The sequence below is a fragment of the Salvelinus alpinus genome, chromosome 30 (assembly GCF_045679555.1).
Source record: "Salvelinus alpinus chromosome 30, SLU_Salpinus.1, whole genome shotgun sequence".
Taxonomy (NCBI): domain Eukaryota; kingdom Metazoa; phylum Chordata; class Actinopteri; order Salmoniformes; family Salmonidae; genus Salvelinus; species Salvelinus alpinus.
Genome location: NC_092115.1, coordinates 38417505 through 38433727, shown reverse-complemented (window position 1 = coordinate 38433727; position 16223 = coordinate 38417505). Strand labels below are relative to the sequence as shown.

At 46.5% G+C, this 16223-nt stretch overlaps 1 protein-coding gene across 3 annotated transcripts in view; it reads right to left on the bottom strand.

Annotated features, from left to right (window-relative positions):
- The window catches only part of epha4b (eph receptor A4b), a 137273-nt gene that overhangs the window by 82798 nt on the left and 38252 nt on the right, over window positions 1–16223 (bottom strand). For all 3 annotated transcript variants that reach the window (XM_071377117.1, XM_071377115.1, XM_071377116.1), the window contains exons 6-7: window positions 2152–2307; window positions 366–701 (exon numbers count right to left, since the gene is read on the bottom strand). In XM_071377117.1, the coding sequence (XP_071233218.1) occupies window positions 366–701; window positions 2152–2307 (492 nt within the window). The remainder of the gene's footprint in view (window positions 1–365; window positions 702–2151; window positions 2308–16223) is intronic.

Below are 16223 nucleotides of genomic sequence, written 5' to 3'. Positions count from 1 at the left end.
ACCCCATTACTCACCATCCCACTCCACGGCCCCCTCAACCTGTCCTACACACACACACTCCATGTACTGCGTGTGTCCAGATCCAATCAGCACATGTGAGTGTGTCCTAATTGAGAGTGTTCAGCAGATGCAAAGGGTGAAGGGTTTGGGGCACAGTGAAGAGAGTGTGTGTCCTTTGAAATCTGATTAGGTCTAGGCATATCCGATCTCTCATATTACGTGTGTGTGTGTGTGTGTGTGTGTGTGTGTGTGTGTGTGTGTGTGTGTTAGACATCAGTCCAGTCAACATTACTGAGCGACATTGACTGCCTATACACTGAAACGGTAGTGTGTTTGTCTGTGTGTTTGTCCGCTTGTGTTCCTACCTGTCTGGCTGGTGGTGACATTAACTATCACAGCTCCCCTGGGTGTAGGACTCAGATCAGACACTCCATTCAGGCTCTCTATGGTGAAGCTGTAGTTGCTGTGTGGCTGCAGGTCAGTGACCATCACCAAAGCCACAGAGAGACCAAACTGCCTCGGCACAAAATGGACTCCGCTGCCGCAGGGCGCACACTTCATGTCGTCCCCAGAGCACTTCCTGCAGCGGAGGCTGTAGGTGATGTCACCTCGACCTCCCATGTCACGTGGGGGACTCCATTCTAGTGTGACACATGTCTCATTGACCGTGGAGATGGTGTTCTCTGGAGCCGAGGGGGGACCTGGGAGGAGAGAGGGGAGAGACGGTGAGTGTGTGTGTGTGTGTGTGTGTGTGTGTGTGTGTGTGTGTGTGTGTGTGTGTGTGTGTGTGTGTGTGTGTGTGTGTGTGTGTGTGTGTGTGTGTGTGTGTGTGTGTGTGTGTGTGATGGGATCATTTCAGTGCTGCAATGATGAATGGTGTTTCAGGCTCCAGTGTCTGGACTGATGACATCTCATCAGCAGCAGGATGACTAGTGAGGCCCAGGGGGCCTCTAAAGCCTGGGCCTTTCCTGATCATGCTGCCTAGTGGCAGGCCTCTGTAAAGGGCAGCAGGTGGGGGCCAGGGGGAGGAGGGCAGGGGGTAATAGAGGCTGTCTACCGTAAATCTGATGACAGCGGATGATGTGTGACAGGGAGCCTGATGTCTCGCCCTCTCCCTCCTCCCTCACATCCTCTCCTCTCTCCCTGTATCTTCCTCCCTGTTCTTCTTCTCAGCTCTCCCAAGTGGTCATTTCCACCCTTCTCTCTCATCCCTATTTCAGCCCTTTTCCAACTTTCTAACACCTCTCCCCACCTTTCAACCACCCACAAAAGCTCCTCTCCTCATCACCTCCTCAAAGTGGGAGACAGAGAGAGAGATGAGAGAGAGCAAAAAAGAGAGACAGAGAGAGAGAGATTGTAGGAAAGAGACAGATAGAACAGGAGAAGATTGAGTAGGCGACAGAGATGTGTACCTGTGTGTGTGTGTTTGTGTGTGTGTGTGTGTGTGTGTAGCGAGGTGACACATCTGCGAGAGCCGTTGCTCATTTCCAGCTCATATCCCCTTGTCACATCACACCTGCTACAACGATTAATACGTTTGATCTACCATAACCTCCTAATGGGTTTCACTCCTTCCACACGTGTGTGTATGTGTCTCCCCCCATCCTCTCCCTACACTCCTCTCTCTCTCTCTATCTCCCTCTCCCTCTTTCTTTCTTTCTATCTATCTAGCTCGTCTCTCTTTCTCTGTGTGGGAGATGCGTCAGGATGTGGTTGGTGGTCGGTGCCCATCCTGCCGGTACCTCCGGTGGATTCAGACAGACAGAACCTCTAGTATCAGCTCGTATATCATAGAGTATCGTTGAGTCACAGTATCAGTGTCATCTAATAGGATCCCCGTAAGCTCAGACAGACAATTAAAGTGATCTCGAAGAGCAGGGACATGTGTCTAGAGAGCTGTCTGTGATCAAAGGCTTTTACAAAAGGCATTATTGTCAAAGAAGCGGCAATGACAATGCATTCAACGGAACTCAACCAAATTGAGTTTTGAGGATGCCAATAAACAGTAGATGTGTGGATGTTTGGTGCTTGTGCTCGTCTGCAAGTGTGTCTCGGTGAGTGTCCGTGCGTGTTCTTGCGTGTGTGTGTGTGTGTGTGTGTGTGTGTGTGTGTGTGTGTGTGTGTGTGTGTGTGTGTGTGTGTGTTGCTCACGTGTGCAGGCCATGGAGCGCGGGTCCGTCTCCGCGCGGTGGAAGCCTTTCTCACACACACACTCGGAGGCTCTCTCCAGGTGGGAGGAGCTATGTGGCGGACATTTTGTGCAGTAGGCGTCGGTCGCTGAGGCCTTGTAGGAGCCCGGTCTGCACGCTGGGGAGAGAGGAGAGAACAGAAGGTAACAAATGTGCCACTACACCAGGTCGACAAGGCAAGACAGCGGAGGGGAACTGGAAAACACAAGGCTACAAAATGAGACACCACAGTTCTACCGTAAAAATGACTTTTATTTCTATGTTTCTATGGTGTCTACAACCTGAAAAGGTATAAAACAGGGTTCAAATGGGCCACTACTGAATGCATTGTACATTGGGTGATTATTCTCCTCTGAAGGTAAATGGCCCTTTCCACAGTCAGGAGATTGAGGGTGTTAGGAAGCGCAATTCCATAGATAGTGTGTGTGTGTGTGTGTGTGTGTGTGTGTGTGTGTGTGTGTGTGTGTGTGTGTGTGTGTGTGTGTGTGTGTGTGTGTGTGTGTGTTTGCGTGTGTGCGTGCGTGTGCGTGTGTGCGTGCGTGCATATGTGTACGTGTGCAGATGGATCAATGCCATGACTGATTCCTTTGGGTGCTGATTACGTGTGCCGAGTGTGTGTGTGTGTGTGTGTTAAGAATGGGGAGTGTGTGTTGATTGCATGTGCCGGTGCTGAAGGTCATGGATTTAATCAAGCAACGCGTCGTCCGCCTCGGCACTGCCGTAAATGACCATTGTCACACACACACAGTCCAACACACACACCAGAGTGACCTGCAGCTCTGGGAATATTAGGAACTGAGCTACATATGCTTCTCAATGCACACAGAAGAAAGGCACACACTACCGGTCAAACGTTTTAGAACACCTACTCATTCAAGGGTTTTTCTTTATTTTTACTATTTTCTACATTGTAGAAAAATAGTGAAGACATCAAAACTTTGCAACAACACATATGGAATCATGTAGTAACCAAACAAGTGTTACACAAATCAAAATATATTTTCTATTTGAGATTCCTCAAATAGCCACCCTTTGCCATGATGACAGCTTTGCACACTCTTGGCATTCTCTCAACCAGCTTCGACTGGAATGCTTTTCCAACAGGAGTTCCCACATATGCTGAGCACTTGTTGGCTGCTTTTCCTTCACTCTGCGGTCCGACTCATCCCAAACCATCTCAATTGGGTTGAGGTTGGGAGATTGTGTAGGCCAGGTCATCTGATGCAGCACTCCATCACCCTCCTTCTTGGTAAAATACACAGCCTGGAGGTGTGTTGGGTCACTGTCCTGTTGAAAAACAACTTATAGTCCCACTAAGCCCAAACAATGACATGGCATATCGCTGCAGAAAGCTGTGGTAGCCATGCTGGTTAAGTGTGCCTTGAATTCTAAATAAATCACAGACAGTGTCACCAGCAAAGCACCCCCACAACATCACACCTCCTCCTCCATGCTTTACGGTGGGAAATACACATGCAGAGATCATCCGTTCACCCACACAGCGTCTCACAAAGACACGGCGGTTGGAACCAAAAATCTCACATTTGACCTCTCGATCAAAGGACAGATTTCCACCGGTCTAATGTCCATTGCTTGTGTTTCTTGGCCCAAGCAAGTCTCTTCTTATTATTGGTGTCCTTTAGTAGTGGCCAAGAGTGTGCAAAGCTGTCATTGAGGCAAAGGGTGGCTCTTTGAAGAATCTCAAATATAAAATATATTTTGATTTGTTTAACACTTTTTGGGTTACTACATGATTCCATATGTGTTATTTCATAGTTTTGATGTCTTCAATATTATTCTACAATGTAGAAAATAGTCAAAATAAAGAAGAACCCTTGAATGAGTAGGTGTTCTAAAACTTTTGACCGGTAGTGTATATTACATAGTAATATGCAATCACACACACATATACCAAGAAATGGCCTAAATGCCACAATATCCAGAAAATGCTGAAAAAAAACAGGCGCGAGGAAACGAGAGAGCAGGGGAAAAGACAGAACTAGAGAGAGGGGAGAAAGAAATAGAGATAGTGGAGAAAGAAATAGAGAGAGTGGAGAAAGAAATAGAGAGGAGGAGAAAGAAATAGAGAGAGTGGAGAAAGAAATAGAGAGAGTGGAGAAAGAAATAGAGAGAGTGGAGAAAGAAATAGAGAGAGTGGAGAAAGAAATAGAGAGAGTGGAGAAAGAAATAGAGAGAGTGGAGAAAGAAATAGAGAGAGTGGAGAAAGAAATAGAGAGGAGGAGAAAGAAATAGAGAGAGTGGAGAAAGAAATAGAGAGAGTGGAGAAAGAAATAGAGAGAGGAGGAGAAAGAAATAGAGAGTGGAGAAAGAAATAGAGAGAGTGGAGAAAGAAATAGAGAGCGGAGGAGAAAGAAATAGAGAGGAGGAGAAAGAAATAGAGAGAGTGGAGAAAGAAATAGAGAGAGGAGGAGAAAGAAATAGAGAGAGGAGGAGAAAGAAATAGAGAGAGTGGAGAAAGAAATAGAGAGAGTGGAGAAAGAAATAGAGAGAGTGGAGAAAGTGGACAAAAAAAATAATAGATAGGACACCATGTGCCAGAACTAAATTGTTTAATAAAGGGCCTAAAAATACTACTCATTGTGTATATTTCCTTTCTACTCTCTCTTAGTAAATCACTCATCTTCTTTAACTTAGTCGTTCCACTCTTTGGTCTCTCTGACTCTTCCACCTGTATTTAGGAAAATCAGCCATATTTAGGCAAATCATTAATCATAGAGGAGCTAAGTCCCCTAGCACAATCCCCCATGGACCTTAGCACTGTGTGTGTGTGTGTATTTTTCTGTGTATCAGCGAAGAGGGGAACAGAGAAGGGACCTTGGCCCAATCTGCTCTGGCAAGTATAAAGCCCTGACACCCCCCCCCCCCCCCCCCCCACACACACACACACACACACACACGTCAGTGCAGAGGACAGTAGTTTCAGTCTACACAGCTTTAGTAGGTTTTGATCAGGCAGATGTAAGGACGCCCGGCTTGGAGCGAGGCCCCCTGTCTGTCTATCTGTCTGCAACTTCGAGGTCCTTTATGTCCCTGTTCCAGAAGCAGAACTCTCCGGAAAGAAAAGATCCCAGGAGAAAAGCCGCTTTTCCATGCGGCTCCGCAGCCTAGCCAACAGCTGACAGAAGACACACACACACACCTAGCCATGGGAGCCGGTAGCTGACATGGGAGGAAGGAGAGCAAAGGACCCTAGAGAATTGTCTCTCTCTCTGGCACACGCGTGCACGCACACACACACACACACACACACACACACACACACACACACACACACACACACACACACACACACACACACACACACACACACACACACACACACACACACACACACACACACACACACAGTGTCCATTGAGGATTGTGCTAGTAGACTGTGCTCCCCTATGATTAATGATTTGCCTAAAATACGGGCAAGGTACAGGTGGATAAGCCAGAGACACACTCACAGCAGCTACCGAGTATCTAAAAACAGTGTCAACCCCTTATTCTCCTGGAACTACGATACGTTTTTGAACTTGAAATGTAGGCCTATCTGTTTCTCTCTCCTTATGGGAAACTGAGGTAAGGTGAGTGGGTTGATGCATGCACAGAGTGTGTGTGATTAGTGTGTACGGGATTATCCTAAAGAGGCGAGTCATCTCAGATCTGTGTGTGTCTCAGATCCAGTATCTGTAAGAGGCTTGTCTTATTAAATATTCATACAGCGACTGGAGTCTGTGTCCATGACGATCGATAGTTAGATATGATATACTACAGCTACTAAAGACAATTACACACCCTACGGGTGTGTGTGTGTGTGTGTGTGTGTGTGTGTGTGTGTGTGTGTGTGTGTGTGTGTGTGTGTGTGTGTGTGTGTGTGTGTGTGTGTGTGTGTGTTCTTAAATGATGATTACAGCTAAACTAGTGAAGATACCATGTGAATACCTTACATAAGAGAAGGCCTTGCTATGAACAGAGATGCAACACTTTTCTTCTGGCCACACCTGTGATGGCAACCCCTAACCGTACGCGTACTATTACACCTGTGATGTCAACCCCTAACCGTACGCTTACTATTACACCTGTGATGTCAACCCCTAACCGTACGCGTACTATTACACCTGTGATGTCAACCCCTAACCGTACGCTTACTATTACACCTGTGATGTCAACCCCTAACCGTACGCTTACTATTACACCTGTGATGTCAACCCCTAACCGTACTCTTACTATTACACCTGTGATGTCAACCCCTAACCGTACGCGTACTATTACACCTGTGATGTCAACCCCTAACCGTACGCTTACTATTACACCTGTGATGTTAACCCCTAACCGTACGCTTACTATTACACCTGTGATGTCAACCCCTAACCGTACGCGTACTATTACACCTGTGATGTCAACCCCTAACCGTACGCTTACTATTACACCTGTGATGTCAACCCCTAACCGTACGCGTACTATTACACCTGTGATGTCAACCCCTAACCGTACTCTTACTATTACACCTGTGATGTCAACCCCTAACCGTACGCTTACTATTACACCTGTGATGTCAACCCCTAACCGTACGGGTACTATTACACCTGTGATGTCAACCCCTAACCGTACGCTTACTATTACACCTGTGATGTTAACCCCTAACCGTACGCTTACTATTACACCTGTGATGTCAACCCCTAACCGTACTCGTACTATTACACCTGTGATGTCAACCCCTAACCGTACGCTTACTATTACACCTGTGATGTCAACCCCTAACCGTACGCGTACTATTACACCTGTGATGTCAACCCCTAACCGTACGCTTACTATTACACCTGTGATGTCAACCCCTAACCGTACTCTTACTATTACACCTGTGATGTCAACCCCTAACCGTACGCGTACTATTACACCTGTGATGTCAACCCCTAACCGTACTCTTACTATTACACCTGTGATGTCAACCCCTAACCGTACGCGTACTATTACACCTGTGATGTCAACCCCTAACCGTACGCGTACTATTACACCTGTGATGTCAACCCCTAACCGTACTCTTACTATTACACCTGTGATGTCATCCCCTAACCGTACGCGTACTATTACACCTGTGATGTCAACCCCTAACCGTACGCTTACTATTACACCTGTGATATCAACCCCTAACCGTACTCTTACTATTACACCTGTGATGTCAACCCCTAACCGTACTCTTACTATTACACCTGTGATGTCAACCCCTAACCGTACTCTTACTATTACACCTGTGATGTCAACCCCTAACCGTACGCGTACTATTACACCTGTGATGTCAACCCCTAACCGTACGCGTACTATTACACCTGTGATGTCAACCCCTAACCGTACTCTTACTATTACACCTGTGATGTCAACCCCTAACCGTACTCTTACTATTACACCTGTGATGTCAACCCCTAACCGTACTCTTACTATTACACCTGTGATGTCAACCCCTAACCGTACTCTTACTATTACACCTGTGATGTCAACCCCTAACCGTACGCGTACTATTACACCTGTGATGTCAACCCCTAACCGTACGCTTACTATTACACCTGTGATGTCAACCCCTAACCGTACTCTTACTATTACACCTGTGATGTCAACCCCTAACCGTACTCTTACTATTACACCTGTGATGTCAACCCCTAACCGTACGCTTACTATTACACCTGTGATGTCAACCCCTAACCGTACGCGTACTATTACACCTGTGATGTCAACCCCTAACCGTACGCTTACTATTACACCTGTTATGTCAACCCCTAACCGTACGCGTACTATTACACCTGTGATGTCAACCCCTAACCGTACGCGTACTATTACACCTGTGATGTCAACCCCTAACCGTACGCGTACTATTACACCTGTGATGTCAACCCCTAACCGTACGCGTACTATTACACCTGTGATGTCAACCCCTAACCGTACGCGTACTATTACACCTGTGATGTCAACCCCTAACCGTACGCTTACTATTACACCTGTGATGTCAACCCCTAACCGTACGCGTACTATTACACCTGTGATGTCAACCCCTAACCGTACGCTTACTATTACACCTGTGATGTCAACCCCTAACCGTACGCGTACTATTACACCTGTGATGTCAACCCCTAACCGTACGCTTACTATTACACCTGTGATGTCAACCCCTAACCGTACGCGTACTATTACACCAGTTATGTCAACCCCTAACCGTACTCTTACTATTACACCTGTGATGTCAACCCCTAACCGTACGCTTACTATTACACCTGTGATGTCAACCCCTAACCGTACGCTTACTATTACACCTGTGATGTCAACCCCTAACCGTACGCGTACTATTACACCTGTGATGTCAACCCCTAACCGTACGCGTACTATTACACCTGTGATGTCAACCCCTAACCGTACGCGTACTATTACACCTGTGATGTCAACCCCTAACCGTACGCTTACTATTACACCTGTGATGTCAACCCCTAACCGTACGCGTACTATTACACCTGTGATGTCAACCCCTAACCGTACTCTTACTATTACACCTGTGATGTCAACCCCTAACCGTACGCTTACTATTACACCTGTGATGTCAACCCCTAACCGTACGCTTACTATTACACCTGTGATGTCAACCCCTAACCGTACTCTTACTATTACACCTGTTATGTCAACCCCTAACCGTACGCGTACTATTACACCTGTGATGTCAACCCCTAACCGTACGCTTACTATTACACCTGTGATGTCAACCCCTAACCGTACGCGTACACCTGTGATGTCAACCCCTAACCGTACTCTTACTATTACACCTGTGATGTCAACCCCTAACCGTACGCTTACTATTACACCTGTGATGTCAACCCCTAACCGTACGCGTACTATTACACCTGTGATGTCAACCCCTAACCGTACTCTTACTATTACACCTGTGATGTCAACCCCTAACCGTACGCGTACTATTACACCTGTGATGTCAACCCCTAACCGTACGCGTACTATTACACCTGTGATGTCAACCCCTAACCGTACGCTTACTATTACACCTGACAACACACCAGTTGTAATGCCACTTTAAGGCAGGTCATCGATCCCACAGTGAATCATTCAGCGATCCAGACGAGAGCAGTCTTCTCCTGTGGCTCGGAGGAAAGGTCACATCAAACCGCAACCTCTGAATACTACAGACTGTCGTGTGTGTGTGTGTGTGTGTGTGTGTGTGTGTGTGTGTGTGTGTGTGTGTGTGTGTGTGTGTGTGTGTGTGTGTGTGTGTGTGTGTGTGTGTGTGTGTGTGTGTGTGTGTGTGTGTGTGTGTGTGTGTGTGTGTGTGTGTGCGTGCGTGCGTGCGTGCGTGCGTGCGTGTGAAATGTCTTTATTCTTTTGGAACTTTTATGAGTGTAATGTTAACTGCTATTTTTTTTATTGTTTATTTCACTTTTGTTTGATATCTATTCCACTTGCTTTGGCAATTTAAACATATGTTCCCGTTGCCAACAAAGCCCTTAAATTGCCAATGACTGGAACGAATTGCAAAAAAAATAAATCGCTGAAGTTGGAGACTTATATCTCCCTCACTAACTTTAAGCATCAGCTATCTGAGCAGCTAACCGATCGCTGCAGCTGTACACAGCCCATCTGTAAATAGCCCATCCAACTACCTACCTCATCCCCATATTGTTTTTATTTACTTTTCTGCTCTTTTGCATACCCGTATTTCTACTTGCACATCATCATCTGCACATCGATCACTCCAGTGTGATTTGCTAAATTGTAATTACTTCGCTACTATGGCTTATTTATTGCCTTACCTCCTCACACCATTTGCACACACTGTATATCGATTTTTCTATTGTGTTATTGACTGTACGTTTGTTTATTCCATGTGTAACTCTGTGTTGTTGTTTGTGTCACACTGCTTTGCTTTATCTTGGCCAGGTTGCAGTTGTAAATGAGAACTTGTTCTCAACTGGCCTACCTGGTTAAATAAAGGTGAAATAAATAAAATAAATACAAAAATGAATTGAGAGAGAAAGAGAGAGAAAGCGAAACAAAAGAAATAAGGAGAGTGTCAAATATTGAGAGAATATTCACTATGAGTAAGCTGACAGACTCTAGTGTAATGGTAATTAGGGTATCTGGGCTGACTAACCAGAGCCAGACAACAGCAGCTGATATGCGTGTTCATGAACCGCGTTAAACTTGGCCTTTATAGGTTGGCCAGTCTGACCCCACATCATCACACCACGCTGGACCCCAGTCATGTTGAACTCAGCGAGGCTGCTCTCTCACCAGGAGGCTGCTCTCTCACCAGGAGGATGCTCTCTCACCAGGAGGCTGCTCTCTCACCAGGAGGCAGCAGTGAGAAAACAACACAGCAATAAGGCCCCCCATCTGCACCCAGTGGACAGACACACGTACCGTAATATAAACACGTTCATCTCATATTCCCACAGCCGCCGCCAAAGAATCGGCCGTCAAACTACAGTACGGCCTCAAGGGGCTTCACGTCTCTCAGCCTCTAATATTTCTCTACCCCCTCCTTTCCCTTCATTTTCTATGCTTCCGTTTCTCTTCAATGTGAGTTTGTGTGTTCGTATATGTGACTTGGTGCATCGTGTTGAGTGTGTGTGCATGCGGGCGTGTGTGTGTTGCGCTCCGTACAGAGAAGTTGTGTAAAAAGCTCTCTGGCCCAGGGGAGATGAGCACCATAATGGTCACCATGGCAACACACTTTCAAGATGGAGCCCCTTTCCTGTCCCCCTTAAATACCTCGCAGCTCCCTCAAATTAGATAGCAGTGTGCCACTGTGTGTGTCACTGTGTGTGTGTGTGTCTGTGTGTATGCACATCATTGTGTGTGTGTTAAACCCATGTGTGGGCTATCCAGGGACTCGTTCAGGCTTACCCATTTAAAAATTGATACATCAGGAGTCAGTGGAGAAATCTGACGAGATCGGATTCGACAGATCTAAAAGTGTGTGTGTGTGTGTAGGTATGTGTGTGTGTGTGTGTGTGTGCCTGAAACAAATCTTCAGAGGGTAAACATGCACTCTGGTCGTTGGATAAACAACTGTCTAAGGACAGATAGGCCAGGTTATTACGCAGTACAGACATAGGACAGGTTATTACGCAGTACCGACATGGGCCAGGTTATTACGCAGTACCGACATGGGCCAGGTTATTACGCAGTACCGACATGGGCCAGGTTATTACGCAGTACTGACATGGGCCAGGTTATTACGCAGTACCGACATGGGCCAGGTTATTACGCAGTACAGACATGGGCCAGGTTATTACGCAGTACAGACATGGGCCAGGTTATTACGCAGTACAGACATAGGCCAGGTTATTACGCAGTACAGACATGGGCCAGGTTATTACGCAGTACCGACATGGGCCAGGTTATTACGCAGTACCGACATGGGCCAGGTTATTACGCAGTACCGACATGGGCCAGGTTATTACGCAGTACCGACATAGGCCAGGTTATTACACAGTACAGACATGGGCCAGGTTATTACGCAGTACCGACATGGGCCAGGTTATTACGCAGTACCGACATGGGCCAGGTTATTACGCAGTACCGACATGGGCCAGGTTATTACGCAGTACCGACATAGGCCAGGTTATTACGCAGTACAGACATGGGCCAGGTTATTCCGCAGTACCGACATAGGCCAGGTTATTACGCAGTACCGACATAGGCCAGGTTATTACGCAGTACAGACATAGGACAGGTTGTTATGCAGTACAGACATAGGACAGGTTATTATGCTGTACAGACATAGGACAGGTTATTATGCTGTACAGACATAGGACAGGTTATTATGCAGTACAGACATAGGACAGGTTATTATGCTGTACAGACACAAAAGCCTGCTGACTACCATGATGATGACATACCAAGAATTCCACCAAAATCACAATAAATTGCTTTACCACTTCTACCACTACTTGTCTATGTGTGTGTATGTGTGTGTGTGTGTGTGTGTGTGTTGGGGGGAGGTCATTGGTTCTTTTATCCTTTTATTCCCCAAATTCTCCACAAGGATAGTAAAACAAGGAACATTCTCCCCTGTGGGGACATTTCCCACGTCCCCATGAGGACAAAGGCTATTTTAAGTTTAGGGGTTAGGTTTACGGTTAGGGTTAAGGTTAGGGTAAGGGGTTAGTGGTTAGGTTTAGGGTTGGGGGTTAGGGTTTGTGTTAAGGTTAGGGATATGGTAAGGGTTAGTGTTAGGTTTACAGAGTTAGGGGTTAGGGAAAATAGGATTTTTGAATAGAAATCAATTTGAGGTCCCCAGGAAGATAGAAGAACATAACATGTGTGTGTGAGGCGTGGTTGAGAAGTGAGTGTATGTCTTTCTGTCTGGGTGGAACAGAGTCATCAGCATGATGAGTCACTCCACCCCGAGCCTCTCGCTCTCCACCCTAATCTTTAATCCCTAATCTGAGGAGTTAGAATCCTAATAACCAACCCACCGTATCTAATCCTCCCAAACACACTCTCACCCCTCTTCCTCAGCCCCTCTTCCTTCCACCCTCTACATTGCCCCGGGCACAGCACAGTGGACCAGAACAAGTGTGTGTCTGTGTGAGCATCTGTGAGAGAGAGTAAGAGAGACAGAAAGAAAAGAACGAGAATTTGAGCGGAAAGGGGCAAAATAGTGTCAGGAAGAAAACGAGTGCGAAAAAGTATCGGTATCCCTGTTGACATCCAGAGGGACTCCTAAATAAAGACAATGATCCCCAAAATAGATTGTTATAGTCTTTAGTCAGAGCTGAGGGAGACAGATGGACAAAACCAGCCTGACCTTTAACCTTTCACCCCCGAGGTCAAACTTGAGCCTTTCTGATACACACAAGCCCACATGCACACTCTGACAAAACACCAACCTGCAGACGTGTAGTTTTTTGACTACATATACAGGGCAGTAACACACGCAGACTGACACGGCCTGTCAAATCCAAAAGTATGTGAAACACACTCCAAGCCCTGCTCTGATTTGCTCTCAGTCCCCTGGATGCTGTCCAATTACAGGGACTAGTCAAGGGGAACTTTGAAGCACAGCACCAGTCAAACACACATACACACACACACACATGGATGCATGCTCACCCGCAAACATGCACACACACGCACACGGATGTATGCAGGCCCGTAGGAACACGCACACATGCACACACACACACACACACACACATACACACATACAGCCTTCAGGGTTAATCTATGGAATTGTGTGTGTGTGTGTGTGTGTGTGTGTGTGTGTGTGTGTGTGTGTGTGTGTGTGTGTGTGTGTGTGTGTGTGTGTGTGTGTGTGTGTGTGTGTGTGTGTGTGTGTGTGTCTCATTTCCCATTGGGTGTCATACTTTGACCCTGACCTTTGCCAGAGCTCCTGCACAAATATTTATTTTATTTCGCAGTGACAGGGGCACCAGCGCGAACACACACACACACACACACACACTCACACAACAACAAAAAGAGAGCGAAAGAGCGAGTGAGTGAGAGAAAGAAATAACATGTGGAGTGAAGAGAAGGAAATTAAGTGCAATTAAAAACAAACACACTCACAGACACAGACACATAAAAACACCCACTCACTTACCGAGGGGTAACCTTAGCTGATCACAGACTCATTTCATGCATTCCCACTGAGGCTATTATCAGCCAGTCTAAAAACAGATTAAATTGATACCAGGTGTGTGTGTCTGTGTGTGTGTGTGCCTGTGTGTACAACACAGACAGGAAGAGAAAGCGTGAACGAGAGGGAGAGGGGTTGACAGGGAAAGCAAGTGAGCTAAAGAAAAGAGAGAGAGAGAGTGAGGGATAGAGAGAAGGGGATAGAGAGAGACGGAGGGGGAGATTAGGAGAGGAGGTTCGCTGCGTAGTCCCTCTCTCCCACCACGTGAGATAGACTACGGTAAATATTTTACGACGCCGTCACTCTCACAAAAATACACACACACACTGAGCAAACTTGCCCTCATCGCCCAGTCCCACGATCGAGAGAGGAAGAGAGCGAGTGGAGGGTGAGTCTTCATCGCCCTCTCCTCTCCTCCTCCATGTTATTTTCAGTTCATCACTCTCAATAATTCATTTCCTCATGCGGGGGGGGGGAGAAGAGAGTAGAGCCCCGTGCCTCTCTCCGCTACCGCGTCTGTCACTAGCCTCACCTCAGAGGAAGAGAGGGATGGAGGGAGAGGACAAGAGAGCGAGAGAGACCTTCTTCCTCTGACTGTTACGTGTCGTAGTAAAGTCTGCCTGCCAACTGGTCCAGTAGAGGGGCGGTGTCTTTCCGTTCTATTACAAAACAGACGGGTGAAAAGTGTCTCTACTACTACGTCGCAGTCTAAACAAGGTAGTAAAGTGTCTCTACTACTACGTCGCAGTCTAAACAAGGCAGTAAAGTGCCTCTACTACTACGTCGCAGTCTAAACAAGGCAGTAAAGTGCCTCTACTACTACGTCGCAGTCTAAACAAGGCAGTAAAGTGCCTCTACTACTACGTCGCAGTCTAAACAAGGCAGTAAAGTGTCTCTACTACTACGTCGCAGTCTAAACAAGGCAGTAAAGTGTCTCTACTACTACGTCGCAGTCTAAACAAGGCAGTAAAGTGTCTCTACTACTACGTCGCAGTCTAAACAAGGCAGTAAAGTGTCTCTACTACTACGTCGCAGTCTAAACAAGGCAGTAAAGTGCCTCTACTACTACGTCGCAGTCTAAACAAGGCAGTAAAGTGCCTCTACTACTACGTCGCAGTCTAAACAAGGCAGTAAAGTGCCTCTACTACTACGTCGCAGTCTAAACAAGGCAGTAAAGTGCCTCTACTACTACGTCGCAGTCTAAACAAGGCAGTAAAGTGTCTCTACTACTACGTCGCAGTCTAAACAAGGCAGTAAAGTGTCTCTACTACTACGTCGCAGTCTAAACAAGGCAGTAAAGTGCCTCTACTACTACGTCGCAGTCTAAACAAGGCAGTAAAGTGCCTCTACTACTACGTCGCAGGCTAAACAAGGCAGTAAAGTGCCTCTACTACTACGTCGCAGTCTAAACAAGGCAGTAAAGTGTCTCTACTACTACGTCGCAGTCTAAACAAGGCAGTAAAGTGTCTCTACTACTACGTCGCAGTCTAAACAAGGCAGTAAAGTGTCTCTACTACTACGTCGCAGTCTAAACAAGGCAGTAAAGTGTCTCTACTACTACGTCGCAGTCTAAACAAGGCAGTAAAGTGTCTCTACTACTACGTCGCAGTCTAAACAAGGCAGTAAAGTGTCTCTACTACTACGTCGCAGGCTAAACAAGGCAGTAAAGTGCCTCTACTACTACGTCGCAGTCTAAACAAGGCAGTAAAGTGTCTCTACTACTACGTCGCAGTCTAAACAAGGCAGTAAAGTGTCTCTACTACTACGTCGCAGTCTAAACAAGGCAGTAAAGTGTCTCTACTACTACGTCGCAGTCTAAACAAGGCAGTAAAGTGTCTCTACTACTACGTCGCAGTCTAAACAAGGCAGTAAAGTGTCTCTACTACTACGTCGCAGTCTAAACAAGGCAGTAAAGTGTCTCTACTACTACGTCGCAGTCTAAACAAGGCAGTAAAGTGTCTCTACTACTACGTCGCAGGCTAAACAAGGCAGTAAAGTGCCTCTACTACTACGTCGCAGTCTAAACAAGGCAGTAAAGTGTCTCTACTACTACGTCGCAGTCTAAACAAGGCAGTAAAGTGTCTCTACTACTACGTCGCAGTCTAAACAAGGCAGTAAAGTGTCTCTACTACTACGTCGCAGTCTAAACAAGGCAGTAAAGTGTCTCTACTACTACGTCGCAGTCTAAACAAGGCAGTAAAGTGTCTCTACTACTACGTCGCAGTCTAAACAAGGCAGTAAAGTGTCTCTACTACTACGTCGCAGTCTAAACAAGGCAGTAAAGTGTCTCTACTACTACGTCGCAGTCTAAACAAGGCAGTAAAGTGTCTCTACTACTACGTCGCAGTCTAAACAAGGCAGTAAAGTGTCTCTACTACTACGTCGCAGTC